The following is a 27,910-nucleotide window of genomic DNA, read 5'->3' as shown; positions in this document are numbered from 1 at the left end:
CAGCCTTACCCCAATTACTCCTGTAGAAGAACCAGAGTATTATATTACGTGTGTATTTGTAACGCCATCATCTGTCATGTCATCCTTTTAGTACTTCTATCATTCTTCACATTCACAGACAGCAAGAAGCAGTTCTTGGCATGCAAGATACACAGTACTGACCTACCTCCAGACCATGGTGTTCTACAACCTTTTTATTTTCCTGAACAATGAAGATGCAGTTAGAGACATCAGGTGGCTGGTTATAAGCCTTTTGGAGGACGAACAACTAGAGGTAAATTGAAGTTATAACAAGTCAAAATTCAGCCCATTTAAAGAAGCCATCGTGGTCTTCCTTTAAAAAGGAAGTATTTGCATATTTAGAAGATGTGTTTTGTTAAAAACATACATTAATAAAAGTGACTTGTGTGAATAGAGTTGATACTAAAATCATGTTTCCTGTAGTATAAATGGAGAGACAATTGAACACATTCTTGATATTTTCTGTTTGCATTTAGGCAAATAACATTTGTGAACTTTAGCTCTTTTATCTATGAAATTAGGGTCAGTAATTACTGCATTTACTGAGTTTTAAGGACTGATGGGAGTGTATATGAAGAATTTCAGGAGACTACAATTCTGCACACAGGTTCTATTTTCCAGTAGACTTAAGATAGAATTGCTAGGGCTGGGGATTTAGCTCAGCGGCATAAGTGCCTGCTTTGTAAGCAGGGAGTCGTGAGTTCGATCCCCAGTACCAATAAAAAGGAAAAAGAAAAAAAAAAAAGATAGAATTGCTATCCTGTCTTTTCTTTTAGTAAACAAATTAAAGGACAAATTTCATGGTAAACCCATATTAATATTTTGTTTGTAATGCCATATATCTCAAAATAAGTCTTTCATTTGACTTAGCCTAATGTAAAAAAAAAAAAGATTAACAGTAAATATAGAATAAAATGCACCTTATTAAATTGGAATAGAGTACTTTCTTATTATGGTACTGGGTTGGTCCAGCCTTTGCTCGAAGCTACAGCCCAATCCTTTGTCACTTACTTATTTTGAAACAAGATCTCTTTAAGTTGCCCAGGATGAGCTCAAATTTGCATGCAGTCTTCCTGCTTCAGCCTCCCAGATAGGCATACACCACCATATCCTTTATTTATTTATCTATCTATCTATTTATTTATTTATCTATTTGTATTTATTTTGCTTCCCTGAAGATCTAACCAAGTGGTGCTTTACACTGTGCTATGTTTTCACCCCTTTTTATTTCCTGAGGCAAGATTTCATTACGTTGCCTAGGCTGATCTCAAACTTACGATCCTCCTGCCTCAGCCCCCTTAGTAACTGAGATTACAGGCATATGCCACTACACCCTGCTATGTGCTTCATGTATTTATTTCTGAGCACTGAAAATACATTTTATCGGTAGGGTACTAGGAATGGAAATACACCATCTCCCCATTGAGACTTTCCAGCTTTCTCATGTCCTGGGAGTGAATGCTGTTCATTCACAGGGTATTCACAGATTAGTTACCACAGCTCTGACTGGCTAGCGTTGAAGTATTTAAATGTTTTTTTTTTTTTTTTTTTTGTACCAGGGATCAAACTCATGACCTTGTGCTTGCCAAGAAAGCGCTTATGCTACTGAGCTAAATCTCTGGCCCTGAGAAATGGAAATCTTATATTTTGTGACCTTCAGTTTTTAGGGTCTGCATTAGTCACTTTTCTGTAACTGTAGCAATTATTTTAGCTTACTATTTTGGAAATTTCAGTCCATGTTGGTTGATCCTGTTGCTTTTAGGCAAGGCAACAGTTCCAAAACACTTGCGTTTTCAGGAAGAGCAGAGAGAAAGGGCCTGAGACCTGCTGTCCCCATTTAGAGCTCACCCACCAATGACCTAGGCTCCCCTTTTAAAGGTTCTGCCACCTCACAGGACTGCCAACCTGGCAGTTTCACACATGGGCCTTTGGATAAGATTTAAGATGCAAATTATAGCAGAACATTTGCATTAAGATGTGCTGTTTTGGGGTGTTTCTGTTAGAAGATTTTCATAGATTGTTTTATGTTTTGTATGCTCAGCTTATGAAACATAGCACATAAGTAAACATAACCCTGGTCTTTATTAAAACCATCATATGGGGGCTGGGGATTTAGCTCAGCAGCATAAGCACCTACCTTGCAAGCAGGCAGACGTGAGTTCGATCCCTGGTACCGATAAAAAACAAAAGACCAAAAAAAAAAAAACCATCATATGTTTGAGGGAACCTGTGGTACTAAGTAGCTGTAATAACTCATTAAGTTGTTTTAGTATCATATTGGAGAATCTTTTATAATAATCTACATCAGAATTGTCTTAAAAACTAGTTGTAGCCTGTAATCCCTGCACTTGGGAGGCTGAGGCAGGAGGATTACTACAGATTTGAGGCTAACCTTGACTACAGTATGAGAAAGCTAAATAAAATTTTTTTCCTTACCTAATAAAGTCAATTATTAGGTAAGGAAAAATTAATTATTAGATGTATACATGCTGATCTCTAGAGCAAAAGAGAGTTTGAGGTCAGCCTGGGCTACAAAACTTTTGCCTGTTCTGTGTTCAAAACTTGAATGCTCTTAAGTTGATTATTTAAGCAGGGGTGGTGGTGACATATACCTATCACCCTAGCTACTGAACAAATCGAGGAAGTAAGATCATAAATTTGACGCCAACCTGATTGATTAGTTTTGCAAGACTGTTTAAGAATTAAATTGCTGGCTGTGACTCAAATCAGTGGTGGTTTACTTGCTTGCCATGAGCAAGGTCATGAGTTCAGTCTCCAGTACAAGAAAGAAGGAATAGTTACATGTAAACTGGATCATTAAAGTCTTTCATGATACATGCCAGCTGAAGACACTGATTGTCTTTGCTGTTTGTTGCAGATAGAAACAACCACAGTAATGTCTTTTTTAAGACATGTAGAGTTTAGGGAAATTTAACTTTCATATAAAACTACAGTGCTTGTTTTATAGTTACAGCCATAATAAAGAATATAGTCGTAGCGAGGATAATTAAGAGACAAATTTAATTTTGTGTAAGATAGTTAAATATTCATCCCTGTAATCCTGAATGTAGTTTTTATCCATTTTGAGGTCATGGACCCTTTGAGAAACTGATGAAAACTATCTAGAAACTTCCAAAGAACAGATACAAAACTTGCATGCAGTTTCAGGGGAGATACCCCCCCCCCACCTCCTGTAATATCGCTCTTTCGTTATTACCCTTACACTGAAGATCTGGACCTAATAGAATTGATTGTATCCACAGGTTCGAGAAATGGCTGCTACCACCTTAAGTGGTCTCTTACAATGTAATTTCCTTACCATGGACAGTCCTATGCAGATTCATTTTGAGCAACTTTGCAAAACAAAACTACCTAAGAAAAGAAAGAGAGACCCTGGTTCCGTAAGCGATACCATTCCTTCTGCAGGTAATATTGCTGACAGAAAACACATATATCCTTTTGGAAATTAATCAGGCTTACTCAATATTTAGAGTGCTTGTTCATGCCCAGGTCTTTATTAGGTACTGTACTGGGAATACTTAATCCTACTTTTGAGGAGTTTTACATATGGAAGCCAGGGCCTGGAATATAAAAGCCAAAACTGAGATAGGTACCAAGGAACCTATACATTACTGCATACAACTTTCAGTAAGCCAAGTGCACACCTATCCAGAGGAGCTTTATATAAAAACATCCAAAATACGTTTTTAGAATTTAAAACTGTATCTTAGTATGTGAACAAAAATTATAAATAACTAAAAGAAACTTCGCTTTTATTTGAAAAAGGAACATTAGGTAGACATGTTGTTGCATAGTGAGAAGGCTGAGGTCTGGGAAACACATCAGGGATGACACATTGTGTGAACCAAAGAATGCACTTAGACACATGACAGTGACTTACAGCACCAGCAGATTTCTCAACAACACCACCACTGCCACCAGTGGCCATCACTGTCTAAAATGTCATTTTGCAGAGCTTAATCATACTTGACTAGTCATTTAATGCATCAGAATAATCACTATAGCAGCCTGCGTTGGAGTTAAACATATGACAGAGGATAAGATTTGATTCTATTACATATAAAGAGAAATTTAAATGTGACTGCAAAGAAGTGTATAATGCTAACTATAGTCATGAACATAATTTTAGAAGGTACATGTCTATAATCCCAGCTCAGGCCAAGGCAGGAGGATCATAGCAGGTTCTAAGACCGCCTGGGCTACATACTGAGTTCAAGGCCAGCTTGACATGTGAGACCCTGTCTCAAAATACCAATAAATGAAAAAAAGAAAAATACATAGGAAGATTAATAAGTAGAGGATTTATTGAACCTGTTGGAAGTAATTGAGATATGCAGCTCTAAAGTTAGTTAATGTCATATTGCTACTTAATAGCAATTCCATTGTATTTTTTATAATTACCGTAACTGCCAGAGTAACTTTAGTTTTTTGTTGTAAATAAATGTTATTTTTTATAATTTTGACTACTTTATAGTTTCTTTTACTTGCCTTCAGTTCTTAGCCTGTTTTGTGTATGCGCATATAATGTACTTCTGTAGACACATGTATACAAGTGGCTTTATTAAGGAAAAATGGAAATTTAGGACTGTGGGTTTAGCTCTGGTAGGGCACTATATAGGGACCTCAGTTTGCTGCCTAGCAACACCCGAGAGAGACAGACAGACGACAAGACAGAGACAGAGAATTTGAAAGCACTTTAACTTACACCTTTCTTTAGGGAAAAAAAGGAATAGAGACCCCTTCGAATATAGACCTGTTAGACCTGTGTCTTGACCAGTAGCAACATTGTTCATATATGACATTTTCATCTAATCAATTGATGCATTCCATGTGGGAGTAATCCAGAAAAACCCTACATACCTGGAGATTGTTTTAGGGTCAGATGTTGTACTGTAGTTTGAATGAATTTCAGGAACATCATAGGACAGCTTTCTGATTTGGCTAGAGTCATGCAGTCAATGAGACAGCTATAGAATGACTTGAAAATTGTTAGATACAGATTTAGTTTAGTATAGCCTGAAAAACCGTGTTTTTTGGGCTAGGGATGTAGCTCAGTGGCATAAGGGCCTGCCTGGAAAGTGCAAGGTCCTGAGTTTGATTCCCGGTACAAAAACAAAACAAAACGTATTTTTCTGTACGTACTTAAAGATTCATCTTAAGTTCAGAAATTCGAAACAACTAGCATAGTTGAAAACTAATTTTATTTCATTGTAACCAGCACATTAAGAGTCCATAAATATTTTCTCCTGTATTGTTTTGTTGCAGAATTGGTGAAACGTCATGCTGGGGTGCTAGGGCTCGGTGCGTGTGTTCTTTCTAGCCCATATGATGTTCCTACCTGGATGCCGCAGCTCCTTATGAATCTCAGTGCACATCTGAATGACCCTCAACCTATTGAGGTACAGCTCTTCCTTATTAGCTTCTTTGAGTGTATAATTTCAGCAATTTTTTATGAGAAATGTTTTGGATTACTAATTTACATACATATGAATTTTATTGCTTTGATAAAGCTTCTGCCAGGGCCGCATCTTTTTTTTTTTTTTTTGGAATGTGAATGACTTTTATTTTTGTCCTTGGCTTTTTTTTTTTTTTTTTTTTTGAAGGTAGTAAAATACAAGAGAACAAAGCCAATTAAAACAGTGCAGTGAAGTTGGTATAGAACTACACAGCTGGTTACCAGGATAACAGTAATAGGTACTGTTGTGTATCTCATTATCTTCACAATAGTTGTCCTTTCAGTCAAGTATAGCAAAATCAAACCAAATACAGAACATTATAGAACTTATCAAAACAATATTGAATAGAGCAATACAGTTAATCAGAACAAAGCAAAACAGTGATGATAATATTTGCCTTTGAAGACATGGTAGAAGGAAATCCCCCCCTATTTGCTGTATTGTATATGGTCAACCTCCGAAGAGATGCTCACACCTCTGGCTCCCATTTGCTAACAGGGTGTGAGGGGAGGATGTTTGATTCTCAGCCGTGCTCTCGTAGGCCTCACAGCTGCTTACCAGGGAGGCACAGGACTATGTCTTAATTCTCCAGTGGTACATGCACAGCTGCCCCATCATGTGGCTTGTACCACTGATAGTGCAAACACATCTAATTACTTTTATCAGTCTTTTTACTAATAAGATTTGAAAGTCTATAAATGGGTCAAATGTGGTTATGTGAATTTGAATAATTATTATCCAAATGCAAATATTAATTGGTAGTATTTATACCAATTAAAATTATAATAATTTATTTCATTAAAATAAAGTTTATTAATATTCATGAATTTTCAAAAAAATTTTATACTCAAAGGCCCTGATTTGTGCAGAATGTGCAAGATGTTATAACACTTTGTATGTGTGTGATCACAACACTTATTTTCTTCAGGTAATTTTTGATAACATTCTCTACAGTACTTGCATGCATTTTTGGTATTCTTACTGCCTGACAGTGAGACATAGGAATTATCTGATGATGAACATCTTGCAGAGATTTTGCTCTCCTATATATAGTTTCTGTCCTTTCCAGACCAGTAAAATTATTGTTAGTATTGTCTGGATAGTTTCTGTGTTTTTGTTTCTCTAGCATTTTGCATCTGAGAAGTAATATTTAATACTGAATAGGAAATACTAATGACTTAGTAGTGAACATTTGTATTCTGAGTTAAACAGTTCAGAAGACCAATGACGGTAATTTTCTAAATAGAGGCAGGTATGTATTAAAACTGGTCTAGCTATGTGGTATAAGTCCTAGTGGTTTGTCCTAAAGTAAAGCTGGAATTTCTCCAAGTAAAAGGAATTCCAACTCCAAGTAGAAGGAATTGGAAATATGGTGGATTTGTTGGTTGCATTGTAGCACTTGTGTGAGATCTCAAGTCTATGTGAATGATTAATTAGCTAAAGGTACCCTGATTTTTCAGAGTGATGTAAATGTACGTGGGTTGCTTACTCTACAGATGACTGTAAAAAAGACACTGTCCAATTTCCGAAGGACACACCATGACAACTGGCAGGAACACAAACAGCAGTTCACTGATGACCAACTGCTTGTCCTCACTGATCTCCTTGTGTCACCGTGCTATTATGCATAGGAGGGTGAGTCAACAAAGTTGTAGATTTAAAAACGTGACATCCTCAGGAAAGTATCATTTGTTTGGTGACTGAAAAGTGGGCATTTTTAAAATTTTGCTGACATTCTCAGCTGTGACTGCTTACATAAAGGGCTGGTATTTGTCTTTAACATGGCTTTATTTGAAGCTGGGGATGTATCTCAGTGGTAAAATATGTACTTCACCTGAATGAGGCCTCTGGGTTCAACCAAAGCAAACAGACATGACCTTTGCCTTGGATACTGGAATAAGTGTCCACATTAAGCAGAGAGTCGGTGTGATTGTTTTGGGACTTTTAAAAATGAGTAATGGCAGTAACCTAAAATGAGTAATTGTCTCTTGGGAGGAGTCTGGACATTTAGGGTCAGCCTGGGCACATTTGTCTGCTTCTTTAAGTACTTATCACTCATTCTTTAAAGAGACCCAGAGAGTGGGGTTAGAGCTCCCCAGCGTAGCACCTTCCTGGCAAGCCCAAGGTCCTGAGTTCAATTTCTGTATGAGAGAGAGAGAGAGAGAGAGAGAGAGAGAGAGAGAGAGAGAAAAGAAGGACCCAGAAGCCTTTTACTGGGACAGAAAAATAAGGGAAACCTCATTGTTTAGGTTTGTAGTTGGGTATCTTGTTACTGAATAGTTATGTTTTCCTCCCTGATACAGATGGCTTGTCCTCAGTTCCAGCTCCTCAGGTACCATCTGCGGTGGCTCTCTGCAGGCTTTAAAACTGCCTCTTCTGAGCTCTCATCGATTCGGTGGTTTCTGTGTTTGGTCACATTGATTGGTCTGCGTTCTACAGATTCTCAGCTGCCATTTGATTTCCTAACTTGTTCAGAAGTGTTTCTAACTTTCTCTTTGAAGCATCTGACAAAGTCTCAGACCAGAAGTAAATTTCCCAGTATGATCATGGCATCCAAGACCACCAGGAGTCTAGGAATTCATTAAGAAACAGTTTTCTTAGAATGGAGACTATCTACCAGTCATACAGGTCCTGTCATTTCATTCATCTCAAATTACTTTGATTTCTTCCTGAATTACTGTTGGGTTTCGATGATATTAGGTCAGTGGGCCACAGATCTGATGCCTGGAGAGCCATGAAGGGGAGAAGGAGAAGAGGCCCAGTCACGGTCTACCCAGCAGCCTGATGACTGCTCGGCAGCTCGCAGTGAAGTCTGCGTGCTCTTCATGGACAGGACTTGGTGCTGAACAGAGCCAGCTGCGGGAGAGCCAGGGATTTGGCAGATTAATTTTTGGTTGTTGTGTATGTATACAACGTGTGATTTTTTTTTTTTTTGAGAATAAATGACAACAATAAACACCCTAATTGGTTTTTACCTGTATTCTTTACAAATATTGTTTGACCCTCTTTGAAAATATTACACTTCACCAAAATGAAAACCTGCTGTATTTGTGAAAATTCTGTAATTTCTTTCTCTGTTTAATTTTTTAAATTTTTGCCTGCAGAGTCGTTGAGAAACTAATAAGGCTTGGTGTTTAATTGACTTGCTTACTATCTGTTACATAGATGTAAAAGATTGTATAAACTGTAGAGGTAGCATTGCAGGACTTTGTACAGATGCAGCCCTTGACACGCCACCATTGTGTAATTAATTTGTAAAGATTCAGATGGAGCTCTTTATTATAGTGATTTGGGGCTTTTATACCCATTGAATGCCATTTTTTTGTTTTTAAATTATTTTCTTTATCATTTCATGTTATAAAATCAAAATGAGGGATTTTTTAGTTCATTTATCATTAGAATATCTGAATTTTTATGTAACTTTTTGTGTGTATCTCTAAATGCTAACGCATTTGCCTATGACAGATTTATAGAATGCAAGGTTATTTGCTAGGTTGAAATAATTTACAAGTTGCAGCACACCCTGTACAGTCTTCCTTAAAGGAACACTAGTTATCCTTTAGTGTCTACCTGCCGGATGACTCGCCTAAGCACAGCAGAGGGCCTGGGACAGTATTTAAGTGTCAGCATACACAAGCGGAATTCCTGTATAGAGTAGTGCCAAACTAATTATCTCAATTGTGTAACTAGTTTAAATCCAATAAATGGATTGTTTTTAACACTTGGCTTCTGTCTTCATTAAGAGGAGAAGATGGTTCTGCAGAGACTCCCACAGATTATACAGTTTGTAGGTTGGAGTCTGTAAATCATTGTCTCTGACCAAAACAAATTATCTAGATATGCCCTGTTCGTGTAGTAGCTGCCAGTCACAAAGGATTGTTTACTTGTTGGTTTTGGTTATGTTTTGGTTTGGTTTTTTGTCTTTTTAAGGGAGAGTGTTGCTCTATAGTTCAAGCTGGCCTTAGCTCACACTGTGTAGCCCAGCTGGAAGGCAGTCTTCCTGCCTCAACCTCCTGAGTGCTGAGTTGTGCACCCCACACCTAGTGTAACTATTTACATTTAATTAAGATATTCATTTCATCCATCTAGCTAGCCAGAGTGCTCGTTAGCCACATTGGCTAGTTGTTGCCATGGTGAGTAGCACACACAAACTTTTCATTATCATAGAGAGCTCTTTGGCTAATACTGGCCTAGACAATTGATTTTCAAAGTGATTAAGAATCATAGAGATTTTGTTAAAATGTCAGTTCTTATTCATTGTTTACAGCTCATCGTATCAATGTCTGGCCCTAAGACCATACTTTTTAAGTGGTGAGGTCTTACATTGCATAATGATCCCTTTAACTTTTCTTAAGAAACTCCTTAGCAGTGGTTCGTCAGTGGGAATTTTAAACATATGTATTGGGCATGCCTCTGTGTTCCTTAAAAAAATATCCTCAGGATGGCCCTTAGGCATCACTGTCTTAAAGCTTTTAACGTTCAGTTATGTGTCCAAGATTGAGAAACACTGGTAAGGACTTGTAATTCCACTGTAGACTTAAAAACAGGTCACTTTATATGAATGCTGAACATACTGCCCATTCACTCGGATACTAAGTTTGGCTTATTACCTTGATGTTGCCCCAAAATGCATTGTCAGTTGTGGAATTAAAGTTTCCATCAGTAGTCTCAGGAATGAAAGAAAGAGAGGGAAGACTTGGGTTGTAATCACCTTTCCTATGGCCAGATGATTGGAGATGAGCTGGCATTTAGGCCATGGATAGTTCATATTGAGGCATAATTTTGATCAGATTTTCACTCAGTGCTAATTTCATGCTGTGTTAATGAGTCTTTTTTTTTCTGCTGGTTGTTTCTAGGATCTAAAGTCACTATTACTAACAACATACATTAGGATTGCTATATTCCAAGTGTTGGAGGAGTGGTGGTTGTGTGGAAATTGGAAAAAAAGTTACTGATGTCATTTCTAAACAGGATTCTGATAGCATAGTCCAACATTGTACTAAGTGCCTACTTTACCAGTTATCCAGCCATTCTGTTTATTGACAAAAGCAACAGGGAACTGGTAAAGAGAAAGAAAGCATTAATTAAACTACTGTGTGTTGGCTGTTTTCATAATGCCTCAGCCAAGATGGAGATTGCATAGTAACATTCCCACTGTTTCATCTGAATGGAATCAGCCTTCCTCCTCTGAAGGGGAAGGAAAAGACGCTGACACAGCATCTCTGAGGAGTAAGAAAAGCAGTAGGAGGCCTGGAATCCCGGAGACCGGGAGACCTAGGCTTTAGCTCAGTGGCACAAGGCTTATCTGGTAAGTGCCAGGTCAGGAGTTTGATGCCCAGCACCACCAAAAAAAAAAAAAAAAGCCAGTTAGCCTGGGTGGGATCCTTATGAGAGTTTAGCTTTATTTTACCCATAATAGCAAACATAGTTGGGCACATTACACTACAATTTAACCGATTTTTGAATTTGTTTTGGACAAGTGTAGAATTCAGAAAAATGAGAGGAGGGTGTGTGTGGTGTGACTTTTTTACTAAAGCCCAATTGGATACATGGCCCAGTTGCCTTTTAGAATTTCTTTTGTATTCACAGTATTAAAATTTAGTACCCATGATTCCTTGGCTTGGTTATGTTATTCTTACGATTTCTTTTTACTTTGCATTTTTCCCTAGGCGTTGCTCTGCTAAGAGCTCCTTCAGTAAATTCACTAATACCTTAAGACACCCAGGCCAATTAGCTTAAATTGTTTTAACAGCTTGATTGATAAATTGTCATGAAGTTCCAAACGGGGCGATGAAGCCAATTAATTAGGAGAGAAGTGGTGCCCGCAGCCGCGGAGGCCGCCCCCTCCTGGCCACGCGCCCCTCCCGTCTCGCTCGGCCCGCCTCGGTGCAGGCGGCCCCAGGGCCCGGCGAGGGCAGAGCCGGCCAGGCCGAGCTGAGCGCAGGAGCCGGCGGGGGCGGCTGCGTGTCGGCGATGCGGCTGGCCGGGCCCGGGATGCGCCCAGGCGGCGGCGGCGGCGGCGGCGCAGGCAATGGCGAGGCCTGCAGCCCTGCGTCCTCCGGGAAGACGGGCCGAAGGTCCCGGCTGCATCGCGGAGGAGGACGGGCGCCGGGACGGGCGCCGCGGCCTGGGCAGGTGAGAGGCTGAGGACGGGGGACCCCGCGGGCCGGAAGGGGGTACGGTGGGGGGACCCCGCGGACGTGGGGGGGGGCACGGCCCACGATGACAGCGAGCCGCGGGGACAGCAGGAGGGACCCGGCGAGGGAGACCCCGCGGGGACGGGGTGGGGGGGACCCCACCGCTGCTGCGGCTGCCCACAGGCCCCCTCCACGGCCGCCCTGGCGCTCCTCTCCAGCCCGGGGAACCCGCGCAGGCTCCACTTGCCCTCCGCGGCCCGCGCCCGTCTCCAGGCCTGGGCGCTCCACAGCACCCCGTCCTTCCCAGCTAGTGACCCCCGGCCTTTGCTAGGTAGTTTGACATCTCTGTGACCTTGGGCAAGTTATCTAACCTCCTTGAGGTTTTCCTAATTAATACAAAGACAATGGGAATGGCGATAGGGCACAGAGGCCGGGGCTAGACACTGAAAATGCCTGCTTTGAGGAAACCTGAGCGTAATAGGGAAAACAATAGTTGGAAGAATCCAGGTCTTGGATTGACTGGTAAAGATGTTTACCCATATATTTACAGAAAGATTAAAACACGGTATCAAGGGCTCTTCACATAGGAAACAATCATTGGGGTGTAAAATATTTTGGTTTCCTGTTTCTTTTGTGAGTTTCTGCAGGATCCTTCCTTCTCCAAAGTAACTAGATAATATGAATTCTTTCTGCCTTACCACAGCTGATACGGTTTCCTACTTCAAGTTTTTCTGATTCTGTGGCTTTAATTACATCGTTTGGGACCTGTTTATGGGCACAGAGATAAAAGACTTTCCCTCCATTTTTTCTATTGCTTCTAGAGTTTCTCTGCCCTAACCCTGACCCTGACCCTGACCCTGACCCTGACCCTGACCCTGACCCTGACCCTGACCCTGACCCTGACCCTAACCCTAACCCTAACCCTAACCCTAACCCTGACCCTGACTCTTTTCTATTTTGTCTTTTGGTTTTCTCCTCCACCCTCTTCTAAGCTCCCCAGTTCCTTCCTTTTTTTGATTATTCCAGTAGGAATGACTTATAATTACTTTTTACTGAAACTATAATCATCCAAAAAGTCAGAAAAGTATGTGTGTCTAGAAATATGGATAACTCCATAGACAGATAGATGGTAAGTAGATGTGTGTTTATATAGATAGGTTAAAATTTTGTACTCCAGGAACTTGCAGTTGAAAAGGAATTGCAGTACTTACTTTATAGAGTTATTTGAAAATGAAATAAAAATTTGATAAGTTCCATACAGCCTCTATAGTAGAAGGGCATATGACTACCACCCAGTAAGTTATAGCTACTGTCATTAGCCTCCGGCTTGGGTACCCTCTCCTTGACCTCGATGTTGTTTTGGTTAGCTTGGTGGTAAAGAATGTGGGCTTTGGGGGCTGGGGATTTAGCTCAGCGGCATAAGTACCTGCCTTGCAAGCAGGCAGTTGTGAGTTCGATCCCCGGTACCGATAAAAAGTTAAAAAAAAAAAGAATGTGGGCTTTGAAGAGAAACTTCTTAGGTCAGATCTAAGCTCTACCATTTTATGAAATTAGCTCTCTAATGGCTTCTCCATCTACAAAATGTAGATCTTACACTGTGCTCTGAGTATTCAATAAGTTAATAGTGTAGAACCATGGAAACTGCTAATGATAATAGTGGTGAGTATATTACCATTATTTTGACCTAAAATTGTTTACTTTTTGGGTTTTGTTTTGTTTGTTTGGGTGTTTTTGTTTTTTGAAACAGGATCTCACTATGTAGTTTGGGCTGGCCTTGAACTCACTACGTAGCCCAGGCTGGCCTCAAACTCAACCATCCTCCCGCCTCAGCCCCTCTAAGTGATGAAGTTACAGGCATGCCACCACATCTGACTTAGAATTCTTCACTTTTAAAATGTATTGAAATTTTAAAGTTTATTGAAAAAAATATATGATTGTACACAGGAAATTTGCCCCTCACTGCCTCTAAATTCTGTGCTTCTCTCATTCATGACAGATGTCCTTGACTGCTCCTTTTGGATTATCTCCAGACCGTGGGTCTTCTTCCTAATTTCTGCCATTCTACTTCACTATTTCCCATTTTCTCTTTATTTTTCTCCTGATTCTCTCCCACAGAACATTTTTAAAGGAAAGTGCAAAATAGTTGGTCTCAATTTCCAGGGGAGAAATTCACTATGTTGTCCTGATCTGTGTCATGTGACCATTCAGTGGCAGCTGTCTTCTGCCCTGATGAAGGATAACAGCTGTCTGAATCTCTTTCTCAGGACTGATACTTGTCTGACCCACTTGCCGAGAAACTTTGTTCCTGATAATCCATCTACAACCATTGCTTGGGGTCCCAGAACCCCCTTACTGAGTTGGCCTATTATGTGTTCCTTTGATCCAACAACTAACGGGTGACAGCCACAGGCTGGTGGGATCTGGCTTGAATTAGTGGTCAGATATTCTGAATGTCAGCCCCAGACTGCCCCGCTGCCACTGGTTGTTCCATAAATGTTGGATCAAAGCAAATGCTTTTCAGCTGTCGAGAGCATAGGCCTGAATAAACGTGGTCTGTTGTGCGGGCAGCATCTTTGGGAGCAGGATGGACACCAAGTCACCCAGGTCTTTGGGATTTGGGATTTATATGAGTGTAAATTAGATTTTATTGCATAATCCAGGGAAAGCAGGTTTAAAAAAAAACAAGAAAGAGCAGGAAGTTTGTTCTTTGAAAGTATTGGTTTTGTTACTTACCTTTGTACCTTGAGCATTTAGCACAAGTGTGCATATAACTAATGCAAGTAGAAGGAGGAAATGGGGGTTGAGTATGTGCCTCTTGCTTCCTCACAAGGATGTTTCTGTTGGAATGATAGAAGCTCAAATCTCCTTCTTTAGTGTTTACAGAGTGATTTCTCTTCTCTTCTTTTTTTTTTTTTTTTTTTTCTTTGCATATCCCTATTACGTCAACCCCACTATCCCCCGAAAATGAACCCAGGGCCACAGGGATGCTAGGCAACCCTCTACCACTGAACCACACCCTTAGTTCCTAAAACAGAGCTTTGCATCTTGTGAATTTCAAATATAATTCCAAGCACCCTTTACTATTTTGATTTTTACCTTCCTAAGTGCAGGCTTTCAGTGTTTCTTCCAAGGGGAGAGATACAATTAGCCAAAGAATCTCAAGCTGGGAGGAGAAACACTGGGAAATAAAAGATTGCCCCCAAGTGTTATGGCTTGTGTCTAGATATCCCCCAAAGTGTCCTGTGGCCGTAGGTGGGGCTTTTCAGAAGCCACTGAATTTAGAGTGTTTGATGCTGGGATTATGTATGTGATGCTGGGAACAAGGCTGTGTGATTATTAAAATCGTCTACCGATTGGCCTGGCCTGGTTCTGGGTGTTAGTGCTACCCTAAAGCCAGCTGGCCTGGATAGAAGATGAGGGACAGAAAGAAGGCTTCTTGTTGCTTGCTGCTTTGGCTTCGTGTGCGGCCTTGTTTCTGCTGTGAGCTGCTTCTCTGCGATGCCTATCTGTCACACCACCCTCCCTGGGAGTCAACTAACTGTGAGCCGAAACCTCTACAAACTGTGAGCCACAGTAAACCTTTCCTCTTTTAACTTTGAGTATCTGGTATTTTTTCCCAGCAACAAGAAAAGAAACTAAGACACTAGGCAAAGAAATAGGGTTATTGGTGATTTATAGGAGCAATACTCAGCTCCTTGTGCTGGTCCACCTGCTGCTGCTTACTCAGTGCCTCAGAGGATCCTCTCTCCTCTCAGCCGCTCCCTCCTGCACCTCTCCCTCCTGTCACCTCGCTGGCTTTCCTCTCCCTGCTCCTCCCTCGTTGGATCTGGTTCACCTCTTCCTCCCTTTATCGCACCCAGCATCTGCATTAGACTGCAGACACACAGATTCATCTCCAATTAGATTGTGATATGTGATTTCCAATGCATATCACAGAAACATTTCTAAAAGAAACATCTGTACACACTCATTCAGAATCTCCAGGGTTAAAGCCTAGGATTCAGCCCTGCTGGAGATATTTAAACTTTTTAACATGGTTTGAAATTTCTACATCATAGAACTAAAAATTAGTTGAATAATCAAGTTGTGAAGTGTTTATATTATTAGTATGTGTGTGTTAAACTTTGTGAGAAGATGGTTCCGTATACCTGGGCATAGCTGAAAAATTCTAATGTTTTCATTAAAAAATAATGAGATCACTATGCTTATACCTTTGTTTCAACACTGACCCCTTTCTGTTGCTGGCTGTGCATTTCTGTGTGCAGGCTTATCTGCTCTGGGCCTCTCTCAACGTGTGTTGCTCATCTGTGAGTTGAGGCACTGACTCCCTTCCCACTGGGTATTTTTGGAGAACAGCAGGAAGAGAGATTTCTCTCTGAAGATGAACTCAACAGACCCCTTTCAGGATGTGCCCAACACCACCGCCTCGCAGGCACCGCACTTGCAGGGAGGCAACAGCACAGCTGTCCGGGAGGAGCTCCAGGACCTCATCCACACAGCCACTCTGGGGACCTGCACGCTTCTGCTTGCCGTTATCTTCTGCCTGGGCTCCTACGGTAACTTCATTGTCTTCTTGTCCTTCTTTGATCCAACTTTCAGGAAATTCAGAACCAACTTTGACTTCCTAATTCTCAATCTGTCCTTCTGTGATCTCTTCATTTGTGGGGTGACAGCCCCCATGTTCACCTTTGTGCTGTTTGTCAGCTCAGCCAGGGCCATTCCTGATGCCTTCTGCTCTACCTTCCACCTCACCAGCTCAGGCTTCATCATCATGTCCCTCAAGACAGTGGCAGTGATTGCCCTGCACCGGCTCCGGATGGTGCTGGGGAGGCAACCTGACCGCACAGCCTCCCTTCCCTGCACCTTGGTCCTCACTCTGCTACTCTGGGCCACCAGTTTCACGCTTGCCACCTTGGCGACCCTGAAAACCAGTAAGTCCCACCTCTGCCTGCCCATGTCCAGCCTGATGGCGAGAGAAGGGCGAGCTATCCTTTCTCTCTACGTGGTTGACTTCACCTTCTGTGTTACTGTGGTGTCTGTATCTTATATCATGATTGCTCAGACCTTGCGGAAGAATGCGCAAGTTAGAAAGTGTCCCCCCATCGCCACCATGGATGCTTCCAGGCTGCAGCCTTTCATGCGTGGCCCTGTGAAGGTGGATGGAGACGCCCTCCAGTGTACCATGCCGGCTCTATACCGGAACCAGACTTACAACAAACTGCAGCACGTTCAGACTCATGGGTACAGCAAGAGCCCCAAACAGCTGCGAACCCCTGCAGCCAGCCGGCTCCAGCTGGTCTCAGCCATCAACCTGTCCACTGCCAAGGATTCCAAAGCCGTGGTCACCTGCGTGATCATAGTGCTGTCCGTCCTGGTGTGCTGTCTTCCGCTGGGGATTGCCTTGGTGCAGGTGGTTCTGTCCAGCAATGGGAGTTTCATCCTTTACCAGTTTGAACTGCTTGGATTTACCCTTATATTTTTAAAATCAGGGTTAAACCCTTTTATATATTCTCGGAACAGTGCAGGGCTAAGAAGGAAAGTGCTCTGGTGCCTGCAGTACATGGGTTTGGCTCTTTTCTGCTGCAAACAAAAGACTCGACTACGAGCAGTGGGTAAAGGGAACCTTGAAATCAACAGAAACAAATCTTCCCATCATGAAACAAACTCTGCCTATATGTTATCTCCAAAGCCACAGAAGAAATTTGTGGACCAGGCTTGTGGCCCAAGTCATTCAAAGGAAAGTGTGGCAAGTCCCAGGGTCTCAGCTGGACATCAACACTGTGGTCAGAGTAGCTCAACACCCATCAACACTCGGATCGAACCATACTACAGCATCTACAACAGCAGCCCTTCCCAGGAGGAGAGCAGCCCGCAAAACTTACAGCCAGTCAACTCCTTTGCATTTGCCAATTCATACATCGCCATGCAGTATCACACCACTAGTGATTTAATACAGGAGTACGATAGCACCTCGGCCAAGCAGATTCCGATCCCCTCTGTCTAAAGTCATGGAAGCTGAAGAGTCTTGCATAATTGGTTTTTATTTCTAATACCAATTGAATATTAAAAAGTTTTTGAGATCAGCAGCAGATCACTGCTTAAAAATTCAGCTAAAGATTTGGCAGATCAAGATTTTTTTGTCTAAAGTATTGGTCTTGATTTGCTTTATAATTTCTTGACATTTTTAGATTATTTAAATTTTCACCCTGACTTATCACCCAGTCTTTTGTATTGAACCTTTAAATCGATGCTAGAAATGAACACTATGACAAGCAGTCCATTGAGGGAGCATTATGAGTCTTCAGAGTAAATACTGGCTGGATTCTTAGTTTTGAGAGTCTTTATGGGTGAGTGGTTTGTGTTGTTTTGTTTGGTGCTTGGGATTGAACCTCAAGCCTCATGCATGCTAAGCATGCGCTTTGCCACTGAACTACACCCCCTCAGCTCTGGCCAGATTTTTAAAAAAGAATTTTAAGGTTTGGTTTTTGCTAGGATGTTATTTTTATAAAACTGTAAAATTTGATTATTTGAGCTACTGAAATAAATAATAATTCACTTTTTTAGTAGCAGATTGATTTGAACAATAATATATTGTTAATCAGAAAACCAGAAATAGATTTCCTACGCTTCTGTTCTTACCCAAAATATTCAAACAGGCGGTATGTATTTTCCTTTAATAAGCAGGCAACCAAGGAAATAGTAGTACAGTATTATGGTTGTGTGCCAGCTTTCCTTTCCTTCTGTTTTTTTCTTTTCTTTTCTTTCTTTTTACAGTACTGGGGATCAAACCCAGAGCTTTATGCATGCTGAGTAAGTGTTCTACAGCTGAGGTACATCTCCAGCCCTGCTGTTTCTTATTAGAGACATTTTTATTTTGTGTCAGTTTATTAAAAGGAAGCTGTTTTTGCTTGTTATGATCTTGGAATGATCTTATCAAGACTCCTAGAGTGGAGGACAGCCTCTGTAGCAGAGGGTTTTATTCTGAAGAGCAGGTGCTATGTGGTCGTCTTAGGAAAGAGTGTTTATAGTTGGGGACTACTGTCATGCATTAAGAAATCTTTATTTTTGTCTAGAAAGGCACAAGATGAGATTGGGAGGATTTTATGTTTTCCTTCTATATGAGGCAAGTTTATTAACTGCTCGACAGTACTTAAATAACTCTCCAGAAATGACTCACTTTTGTGTTTATTTATATATTATTAAGGTAGAAAAATTCCCAAGGTGATCTATATTCAAACTTTTATTTTTCTCCCATAGTCTTAAACTGGAAATAAGCAAAAAGACTAAATATTTCCATACCTGAAACTAATTTTATTATATTGTCTGTGATTTCTAGGGTAACAACCTTGAACTCACATATTCTTAATGTAAAAGTATTTTCATTATCCAGGATTTGAACTCACTAGCATTTTGGAACTATAACTCTTAGACTCAATCATCAAGATACAAAACCTATCTTTATAAACTATGATATCCAAGAATTATTACTGCACATCAAAAGGTACTTTGTTCCTTTGAATGAAAGGCAGTCAGTGCGCAGAGCCCTCCCAGGTTGTGCCCAGCTCTGGAGCCCAGCAGGCCTGAGGAAGACTCTGCGCAGCCTCCCTGGCAGCTCTTACCGTCCAGGCTTCAGCAGTCTTTCTGTTTCTGAAACTTCAGTGTGAGGCGTAGGCTTTATTTTGTTATTAAATTCACCTTGTAAGGCTTTCCTCTGTCCCTCCCTTCAGTCTTTCCCTTTCTTCTTTTATTTTTGCTATTAAATTTTGTAACCAGAGAACATAATCACTGTCTCTCACATTTTTTTGTAATTGAAAGCTGTTTTTGGAAATCACTACTGCCTGTTTCAATTGTGGTTTTGTATTTTTAATATAAGTGTTCTCATTTTTTAATATTCCATTATGGTATATTACTTTCCTTTAATAAAAAATTCAGAAGTATAATACCCTGTCCCACGATCATTCAAAGAATTGTGGCAAATTAAGAATTATACTTTTGCCTTTAATTCAAAACCTAGCATTTATTACAATAAGCCAAACAACTTTATAATTAATAACATTGATCAAGAATATATTTCATACTTTTTAAGATGTATATAAATATATATGTAGATTGATGGCTAGATAGATATTTTTGGACAGGCAATTCAAATGTGATTTAATAAAAAGTTATAACGAAAGTAATTTCTACTTTAAAATTTTACATGTCAGATTTCTTCTGTGACCTTTGAGTCTGAGATGATTTGATCAGCGTGGGGCCCATGTTTGGGAGGTAAAAATTATAGCATAAGAAAACTAAGCATGTACATACACAGTATTAAGTCTCTTTATGCTTGTTAAGAACTTACTGATTTGCATGAAATGCATAGTGGGCTAGGTTGTTAGTTCCCCTCCATATTTACATTTATGTAGACATAACTTGTCTCTTCACAAGTTGTATATGTTTATCTATACATATAGCCACATGGGTATGGCTAGACATATGTAACTTGTTTCTTCATAAGGGCTACAATGAGAACTAAAAGTAATGAGAATTTTGTTGAATGTGATTAATTTGCAGGGTACAATGATTAGTTCTCTGGCTGCTTTACTGTGATGCAAAAGTATGTGATGTCTTTAAAACGTTTTATAATTGTTCTTATGTTAACAGGCCAGATTTGTATTTCTGATGCTTTTAATGTACTTTTAAAATAAAGTTTGGAAAATAAAAATATGGAAAACCCTAACATCTTAAATGTCAGAGTTCAGTGTGATGACTTTCCTATCCAGTTATTTAGCAAACATCAGAGCCTGACAATAATAATTTTTGTGCAATAGATATGTTGAACCTGGAGTGGATGGAGAGAAAGTTATTTTCCTTACAAATAAAATACCTGCAATCTCAGTACTCTGGAAGCCAAGGCACGAGGATTGCGAATTCAAGCTCAGCCTGGGCAACTTAGTGACTTTAAACTCTGTCTCAATATTTAAAAAGGGTGGGGGTAGGGGATGAGGATGTTCCTCAATGCAAAACTCTGGGATCCATAAATTTAAAACTAGAATGATTCGACAACATTCTGTAACATATGCAGAGACTAACTAAGAATAGTTAATTCAAAGGTTTTACTACTAGACTTTTTTTTTTTTTTTTTTTTACCTAATGGGCAGAATCTTATATGACATTTCAATCACTACACACAGATTAACCCAGAAAACTATAGAATACTTGAGAAATTTTAATCAAGAATCATTAACATAAGAAGGAGAGGACTTAATATAGAAGATTAGGTGTCATCGCAATCATTGGCTGGACAGAGCTTTTTGAGCAAGAGTATCCAGGAAAGATTCTAAAACAAATAGTTCCAGCCTCCCATCTGGAAATGCTGGTACTGGGCCACAACCAGGAATGGTGGGGATTAGAAAGCCTTTCTTGGACTTTCGATTTTAAGGACACATTGTTTAAGTTATCATTCATCTACTGTTACTGCCACTGCCTGTACAACAAACCCTCCTGACCCTACAGAGCAAGTGACTGACACCAAAACTCTGCTACTGAAAAGTATAGCTCCTTACATGTTGTTGGCAGAATCCAATTTGCATCTAGGATGTTCGGGGGAATCTGAAAAGTGTAGTTACACTGAACAGCTATACTACAAAATTCAGAATGGATGCTGAGTTCCAGGCCACTCTGTCCACAGTGGCACTTTCCTGCCAGTCCACATTTATGTGGACATCTATAGCCATACTTATAAACTATAGCAATTGCAACACCACCGTTCTCATTTTTATTTAATAATGCAACCAAAACACACTTACACTGCTCTAGAGACAAGATGGAAAGTCAGTCACTTTCACAGCAATATTCATCGCTCTTCTAGTTTAGCCAGTAGATACTCTGTAACCTAAGGACTAAATCGTCATGTTTACCACAGCAAAGACATTTGACATAGGGCAGCTGGGAAGAGCAAAGGGTTTTGGAAACTGGCTGCAATATTTCACACATGAACACACATGTAGAATAGGATAAAGACAAGCTGTGGAAACTGATCGAGACCTCGCTGCTTCTGTTGCTGCCTTAAGAGGCTGTGGTTGGTATTTTCTACCTTACCTCCTCTGCTCCTTGTTTTCTATCCTTTTGCCCTAAGCTAGCATATCAGATAATCTGAGAAAAGTTTTATAAAACAGTGAACAAGTAAAATATGAGAAAAAAATAGGAAATGTCAAGGAGGATTACAGAAGTAAAAACAATAATAGAAATGAAAATGCTTACTTATAAAAGACAAAAAGTCCTCGAAAGCGTAACAGGCAGGGCTAGGAATACAGCTTGGAGATGGCGTGCGCATCGAGGTGAGGCCCGGAATTCAATGCCCAGAAGCACAAAGCAAGCCAAGCCACATGCAGAAGTCAGGTGAAATTTGCTGCTTGGAATAAGCAACAAAATAAACAGTAAATATGAAACGACAGACAATCCTCCAAGGACAAAAAGTGGTAATGGCAAAATTAGTATCAGAGTAACACGGAATGCAAGAGCCATATAGAAGATAACTCAGTTTAATAACAAGAGGAATAGTCAGATAACAAAGTGATAACAGTGTTCGTTCATTCAACAGATACATGTTCAATGCTGTGTGCTGGGAACAGGCGATGTATGGTGAACACAAGAGATGAAACTCTTCCCCCACCACACAGTGCGAGGAAGACACAGAATTTTCAAATCAACAGCAAGTAGTGATGTTCCTTGAAGAAAAAAGAACACTAAAAATCAAGGTGTTATTTTTTTCATAGAGAAATCAGAGAATGTCGCTTAGGAGATAGCTGAGCAGCATTGTAAAGGCAGTAAGGGGTTGAGTCCTGCTAATGTCTGGGACACGTGTGTCACCAGTACAGGTGCAGGGCGGGCAGGTACGTATTTGTCACATTTAAGGAAATGAGCAGACAGAAGCACAAGCTAGGTGAAAGGTGATGAAGAGTGTTTGGGTTTTTCTTCTACAGAGGATGGGATATTGTGGGAGGATTGTGAGCAGAGGCTTAACAAAATGTGTCAAAAGCAACGAGATGCACAAAGCAAAATTTGTCAGAAATGAAATAAATGATCAGAAACACAGTAAAGATCAGACACTAACATCCTGTAAGTCTAGGATGGATGGAGAAAACAATGATGATGCATGCTTGTAATCCCTGCACTTTGGAAGCTGAGGCAGAAAAATCATTTTGAGTCTGAGGCCAGATTGGGCTATGCAATGAATTCAAGGACGGCCTGAACTACATAAGATCCTGCCTCTAAATAAATAAGTAAATAAAACAACAACATAAAACTTTACAGCATATAGTTAGCAAACATTTAGGTGTATGTATGTAATTTTATACATGTGAATAATTTTTTATATTTAGAAAAAGGACTGATTTTACTAGACTTCAAAAGTACAAAACTTTTGTGTACTTGCTGGTGCTGTGCTGCTGAGGTATATCCCCGGTCCTCAAAGAAGCAAGCAAGCAAACAAAACCTCAATGAAATAGAAATGCTAAGGCACTCTCATTCCAGTTTAATAAAAATCAACAGTGGTGCACACGTAAACACAGTTACAAGCTCAAAAACCCAAAATGTGCTGTACTTACTATAACGTGTTCTCTTCCTATAAAATTTGTGTAATTGCCAGTTAAGTTGCAGCCTTGTAACATACCCACCATGCATCCCCTCCCTGCCTCCCTGGTTCCTGTAACTGCTTGTTCTCCTCCTTGGTTCCTTTTATGGGGACAAACATCCTAAGACCCAAACCCCTCCCCTGCAGCTGGCTAGTTTTAAACTCCCTGCAGCCCCTGGCTCTGGTGCACACTTCCCTGGCTGCTTTTCTGGGATAATGTTGCCGCTGAGCTCAGATAATAAGGCACTTTTTAAAAATTTTTTGGAATCCGTCATTTTTCTGCCCTTATCAAACACATACACATCCCAAGGTCATTTGGAATTAAAATACATCTGCTAACTGCCAGTGCCAAAAATAAAACTGAGAATACATTAATATTATTCAAAAGATAACATAAAAATTCTACCTATTATCTTTTCACTAACAGCCTCTGAAGTACAGGACTACAGTTATAGGTGGACACCACCGTACTCACCTAGAGTTGTTTTTTTTTTTTTTTTTTTTTTTTTTTTTTGTCTTTTTCCTTTTTATGGGTACCGGGGATGGAATTCACAACTGCCTGCTTACAAGGCAGGTGTTTATGCCACTGAGCTTAATCTCCAGACCTCTTTTTTGTAATACAAGCATGTAAGACTGTAAAATCTATAAATTTCTCTTGAATAATACCTTTGTGTTATAGATTAAAAACTGATGGTCAACTTAATATCAGCTAAATTAAATCCGTATGGTACTGAGTGTAGCTGGCCCACCGGAGGAAAGTTGTCAGCATAAAGAGTTGTGGAGAAGAGCGAGATGTTGTTGGTAGGGCTCCTAAGTGTGGTCTTTCGAGCTGTTGGGTCTCTTTGGAGGAGCCTGTCATGCTGGCCTCCCTGATATGAATTCAGCCATTAGTATAGGAGGAGCTCGGGATGTTTTGGTGAGAGTGGCTGTGGTTCACTTTGCGGGAGCTCTGGTCCTTACATTGAGTGTCACTTCCTGGATCCAGAGGGGAAGTTGTGTGCTGTTTAATCTCAGGAGAGGTTTGTCACAGTGCACTTTCTCATCGTGGAGGAGCTTGGCATCTCCTTGTTGCTGAGGATAGCTGTGGTACTTTTCAGGGTAGCCCTGGTCCTTCTTCTGAGCATCGCTTCTTGGCTCCATTGTAGAACCCTCAACCTACCAGCACAATTCCTTCACCCTGCTAGCATAGACTTTCTGTTTTTTTTTTTTTTTTTGTCAGTACTGGGGATCAAACTCACGACCACATGCTTGCAAGGCAGGTGCTTATGCTGCTGAGCTAAATCCCCAGCCCAAGCACAGACTTTCTAGCTTCCACTGCTGACCTTTGGGCCTTCCCCATGCAGATCCACAGAACAGACTTGCTGTGGGCTCTGGACCTCCAGCTGGACTTGTGGGAGGCCCTGTTAAGGGCTCCAGGCCTTTGGCTGGACTGCTGCAGGACATCACTGTGGGATCCAGGCCCTCAGCTGAATTTTCTAGGTCTTCGGTGTTGTGCACAGATTTCCTGCACTTTCTTGCATTTTCTGGGTAACTGTTCTCCTTGTAACCCCTGACCACAACCCTTTGTCTCCAACTTACAAGTTATTTTAAACATTTGTTGCCACGTTTTATGCTTAATTTAAGGATTATTCCATGAAAATAAATCCGGTAATGGTTTGTTGTTTTTTATTTCTACAATTGGGATATACATAGTGGTACACTGGCCTCAGGAAAGCTGTCCCTGCACACGGTGTGCCTTGCTGCTTTCCCTGCCGCCTGCCTGCCCCCTTCAATCCTTTCCCGCCTTATTTACAAGGCTTTGTTCCCATTTTCTTTCTTCTATTCTCTTTTTCATCCTTGGCCCTTCCTTTCTCTCCCCGCTTCCCCTTCCCCTTCTCATTTGAATATTTTTCCCCTTTCCCAGTGTCTGCTATACCGTTTAGTGCCTTTTTATACTTTTGGTTTCTCACACCAGAGAAACCATGCAGTATTTAGACATAGGTGTCTGATTTATTTCACTTACGAGTATGATCTCAAGGTGGATCCATTTAGATAGAAATATTTCAAGTTTATCATTCTTTATGGCAGTAATATATATATATATATATACCAAAATGGAGAAGGGTTCCTTTTCCCCCAAAGCCTCACCAGCATTTGTTATTGGTTCCTTTCATGACAATAGCCATTCTTCCAGGGTGAGGTGGAATCTCAGTCTTGATTTAATTTGCATATCTCAAGTGATCAGTGATGTTGAGCATTTTTTCATACATTTATTTGAACTTTCTAGTTCTTCATCTGAGAATGCCCATTCTCAGATGCCCTTTTATTGGATTGGGTATTTATAGTTGTAAGGGCTTGACATTTTTTTTTGTTTTGTGATACTGAGGATCGAACACATGACCTTGCGCTTGCCAAGCAGGCGCATATGCCACGGAGCTAAATCCCCAGCCCTGGAGGTCTGACATTTTGAATTCTTCATATATTCTAGATATTAGAACAACTGGCAATTTTTTTCCCCACACTATGTTGTCTCTTCACTCTGTTGGTGGTTTCCTTTGCCGTGTAAATGTTTTTAATTTTTTAACTTTAAAGAGGATAAAACCATGGAAAATAAAACAGAATAAAATCAATCAAGATAAACCAGAGAAAGTGATACAGGACTTCCAAACCTTATGAAATCAACAGTAGTAACCACAGTGCCTTCTTGTTTATAAAATAGCTGCAGAAAATACCTTCAGACATATTAAAAATCAAACAGAACACAGAATAGAAACAATAAAAACAGCAATGAATGCAGTAAAGGACATCAAAACAAGCCAGTAGTAAATACCTAGTGGCTTCCATAACGTGTCCTGGTATCTTTCAAATACCTGCTCATGTCATCAGAGTTAACCTAAACAAAACAAAAGGAAATAAAACTGAACCCAACAAAACAATGAGAATAATATGGTTTCCTGGTAGGGATCTCCTCCCACGGGGCCTGGCTGTCTCCCTGTGATGGCTCTGACTTACAGAGAGAGCTTGGGTCTGGCTCCCTAAAAGTTTTTTAATGAGGTGAGATCCCAGTTGCTGATTCTTTGTGGCATTTCCTGTAAGATAAGAGTTTTGCTCGTGGTCTTTGCCCACACTGATGTCTTCAAGAGTTCTACAGATTTTATCCTCCAGCAGATTTAGTGTTTTGTTTTGTCTTTTGAGACAAGAGTTTCACTGTGCAGTTCAGGCAGGCCTTGAACTCCCTTTGTAGCCCAGATTGGCCTCAAACTCGCAGCAATATGCCTGCCTCAGGCTCCCAAATGCTGGGATTAGAGGCAGGTAATGATCCTCCTGACTCGGCCTCCCAAGTGCTGTGATTTTTCCCTGTAATAATTTTTTTTTTTTTAGGAGAAAAAGAAAAACAGAAAAAGGGTACAAATTACACAGAATTTCAGAAAAAACAGTAGGAAATGACTAGTTAATAGATTACATATTGTTATCTTAGAAATAGTTGTTCAAGTTACAAAATTAAAGCATATAAAATGGACTTTCAAACAGTGAGACTGCAAACAGTTCTGCTCAATGATCCAACAAAACTCAGTAATATGGTCATCTATCTTATACACTTAAATATACATGCAGTTATATCCTTTAGAGCACTTTCTTTTCCTTTCTTTTGTACAATGGCTGTAATCTTAATTTTCAGTTCTGTGATGATTAATGATGAGCATTTTTTCATACACCAGTTGGCCATTGGTATGTCTTCTTTTGAGAAATGTCCAGTTAAGTACTTGGCCTTTAAAAGATTGAGGTCATAGCCCAAAAAACCAGGGCTGGGGATTTAGCTCAGCGGCATAAGTGCCTGCCTTGCAAACAGGCAGTCGTGAGTTTGATTCCCGGTACCGATAAAAAGGAAAAAGACCAAAAAAAAAAAAAAAAAAAAAAAGCCCAAAAAACCGTTGCCTACACCAATGTGTGGCACTTTCTTCTTTTTAAAATATTTGCATGTTTAAAGAGACTTTCTGTATACATTGCAAATAGTATGACTTCTCTCATATTTTACTGTAATACATAAATTCATTCAAAGGAGGCAGAATACAAGTGCTACACCAACCTCTAGCAGGAATAGAGACTTGTATAGACACTTCTGCTCAGAAGTGGCACATATCAACACTCACATTTCATTGACCAAAACCAGCCACGTGGACAGATGTGACATCAACATGTGAGAAACACCAGCCTTCTCACATTCTGGCTTTGCAAAAGCATTGCAATGATTTAGATTGTATAAATCTTTCCCAGGATATAGCAGCAACTTTGGAATGAGAACACAATTATTATTTCTGTTATTTGTATTTAAGTATTTTTAATTTGCATTACAGTTTTCATTTTTATTTGTTTGTTTGTTTTTGTTTTTTGGTACTGGAAATTGAAGTCACAACCTTGCACTTGCCAGGCAGGTGTTTAAATCCCTAGCCCCTACATTATGGTTTTTAGAGACCCAAATTATTTAGAAGTGAGTCTCTTATTTTCCAAAAATCTATCTTTTAGTAACTGACTTCTAACTTACTAACACTGTGATAAGACAGTGTAATTAATATGAAACTACCCTTTGAAAATTGCGATTTGCTGTTTGTTCTGTGCCTAGCTTATACAAATGGCCCTGGAACGATGGCTTTCTTATTTGCCATATCCAGGCTCTCTAT

General features: G+C 40.2%; 2 protein-coding genes across 3 annotated transcripts in view; both read left to right on the top strand.

The window, feature by feature from the left end:
- The window catches only part of Psme4 (proteasome activator subunit 4), a 103,936-nt gene extending 94,719 nt beyond the window's left edge, over window positions 1–9,217 (top strand). The window contains exons 43-47 of the mRNA XM_003461931.5: window positions 119–274; window positions 3,285–3,447; window positions 5,308–5,441; window positions 6,995–7,133; window positions 7,802–9,217. Of these exons, the coding sequence (XP_003461979.2) occupies window positions 119–274; window positions 3,285–3,447; window positions 5,308–5,441; window positions 6,995–7,129 (588 nt within the window). The 3' untranslated portion in view covers window positions 7,130–7,133; window positions 7,802–9,217. The remainder of the gene's footprint in view (window positions 1–118; window positions 275–3,284; window positions 3,448–5,307; window positions 5,442–6,994; window positions 7,134–7,801) is intronic.
- Window positions 9,218–11,162: 1,945 nt separating this feature from the next.
- Gpr75 (G protein-coupled receptor 75) lies at window positions 11,163–20,366 on the top strand. 2 transcript variants are annotated; one of them, XM_063229337.1, is made up of 2 exons: window positions 11,163–11,633; window positions 15,992–20,366. In XM_063229337.1, exons 1-2 carry the CDS (start codon window positions 11,530–11,532, stop codon window positions 17,637–17,639), a joined length of 1,752 nt encoding a protein of 583 aa, XP_063085407.1. In that variant the 5' UTR covers window positions 11,163–11,529; the 3' UTR covers window positions 17,640–20,366. The 2 variants fall into 2 exon arrangements, with proteins under 2 accessions (XP_063085407.1, XP_063085409.1); XM_063229339.1 differs by having other exon boundaries at window positions 11,164–11,633; window positions 15,901–20,366.
- Window positions 20,367–27,910: the final 7,544 nt, after the last annotated feature.

This window comes from Cavia porcellus, unplaced genomic scaffold (genome assembly GCF_034190915.1).
Source record: "Cavia porcellus strain 051 isolate PalLab524CR breed Dunkin Hartley unplaced genomic scaffold, mCavPor4.1 scaffold_18, whole genome shotgun sequence".
Lineage (NCBI taxonomy): Eukaryota > Metazoa > Chordata > Mammalia > Rodentia > Caviidae > Cavia > Cavia porcellus.
Note: the sequence above shows the minus strand (reverse complement) of the source record. Positions and strands in the feature narration are given on the sequence as shown.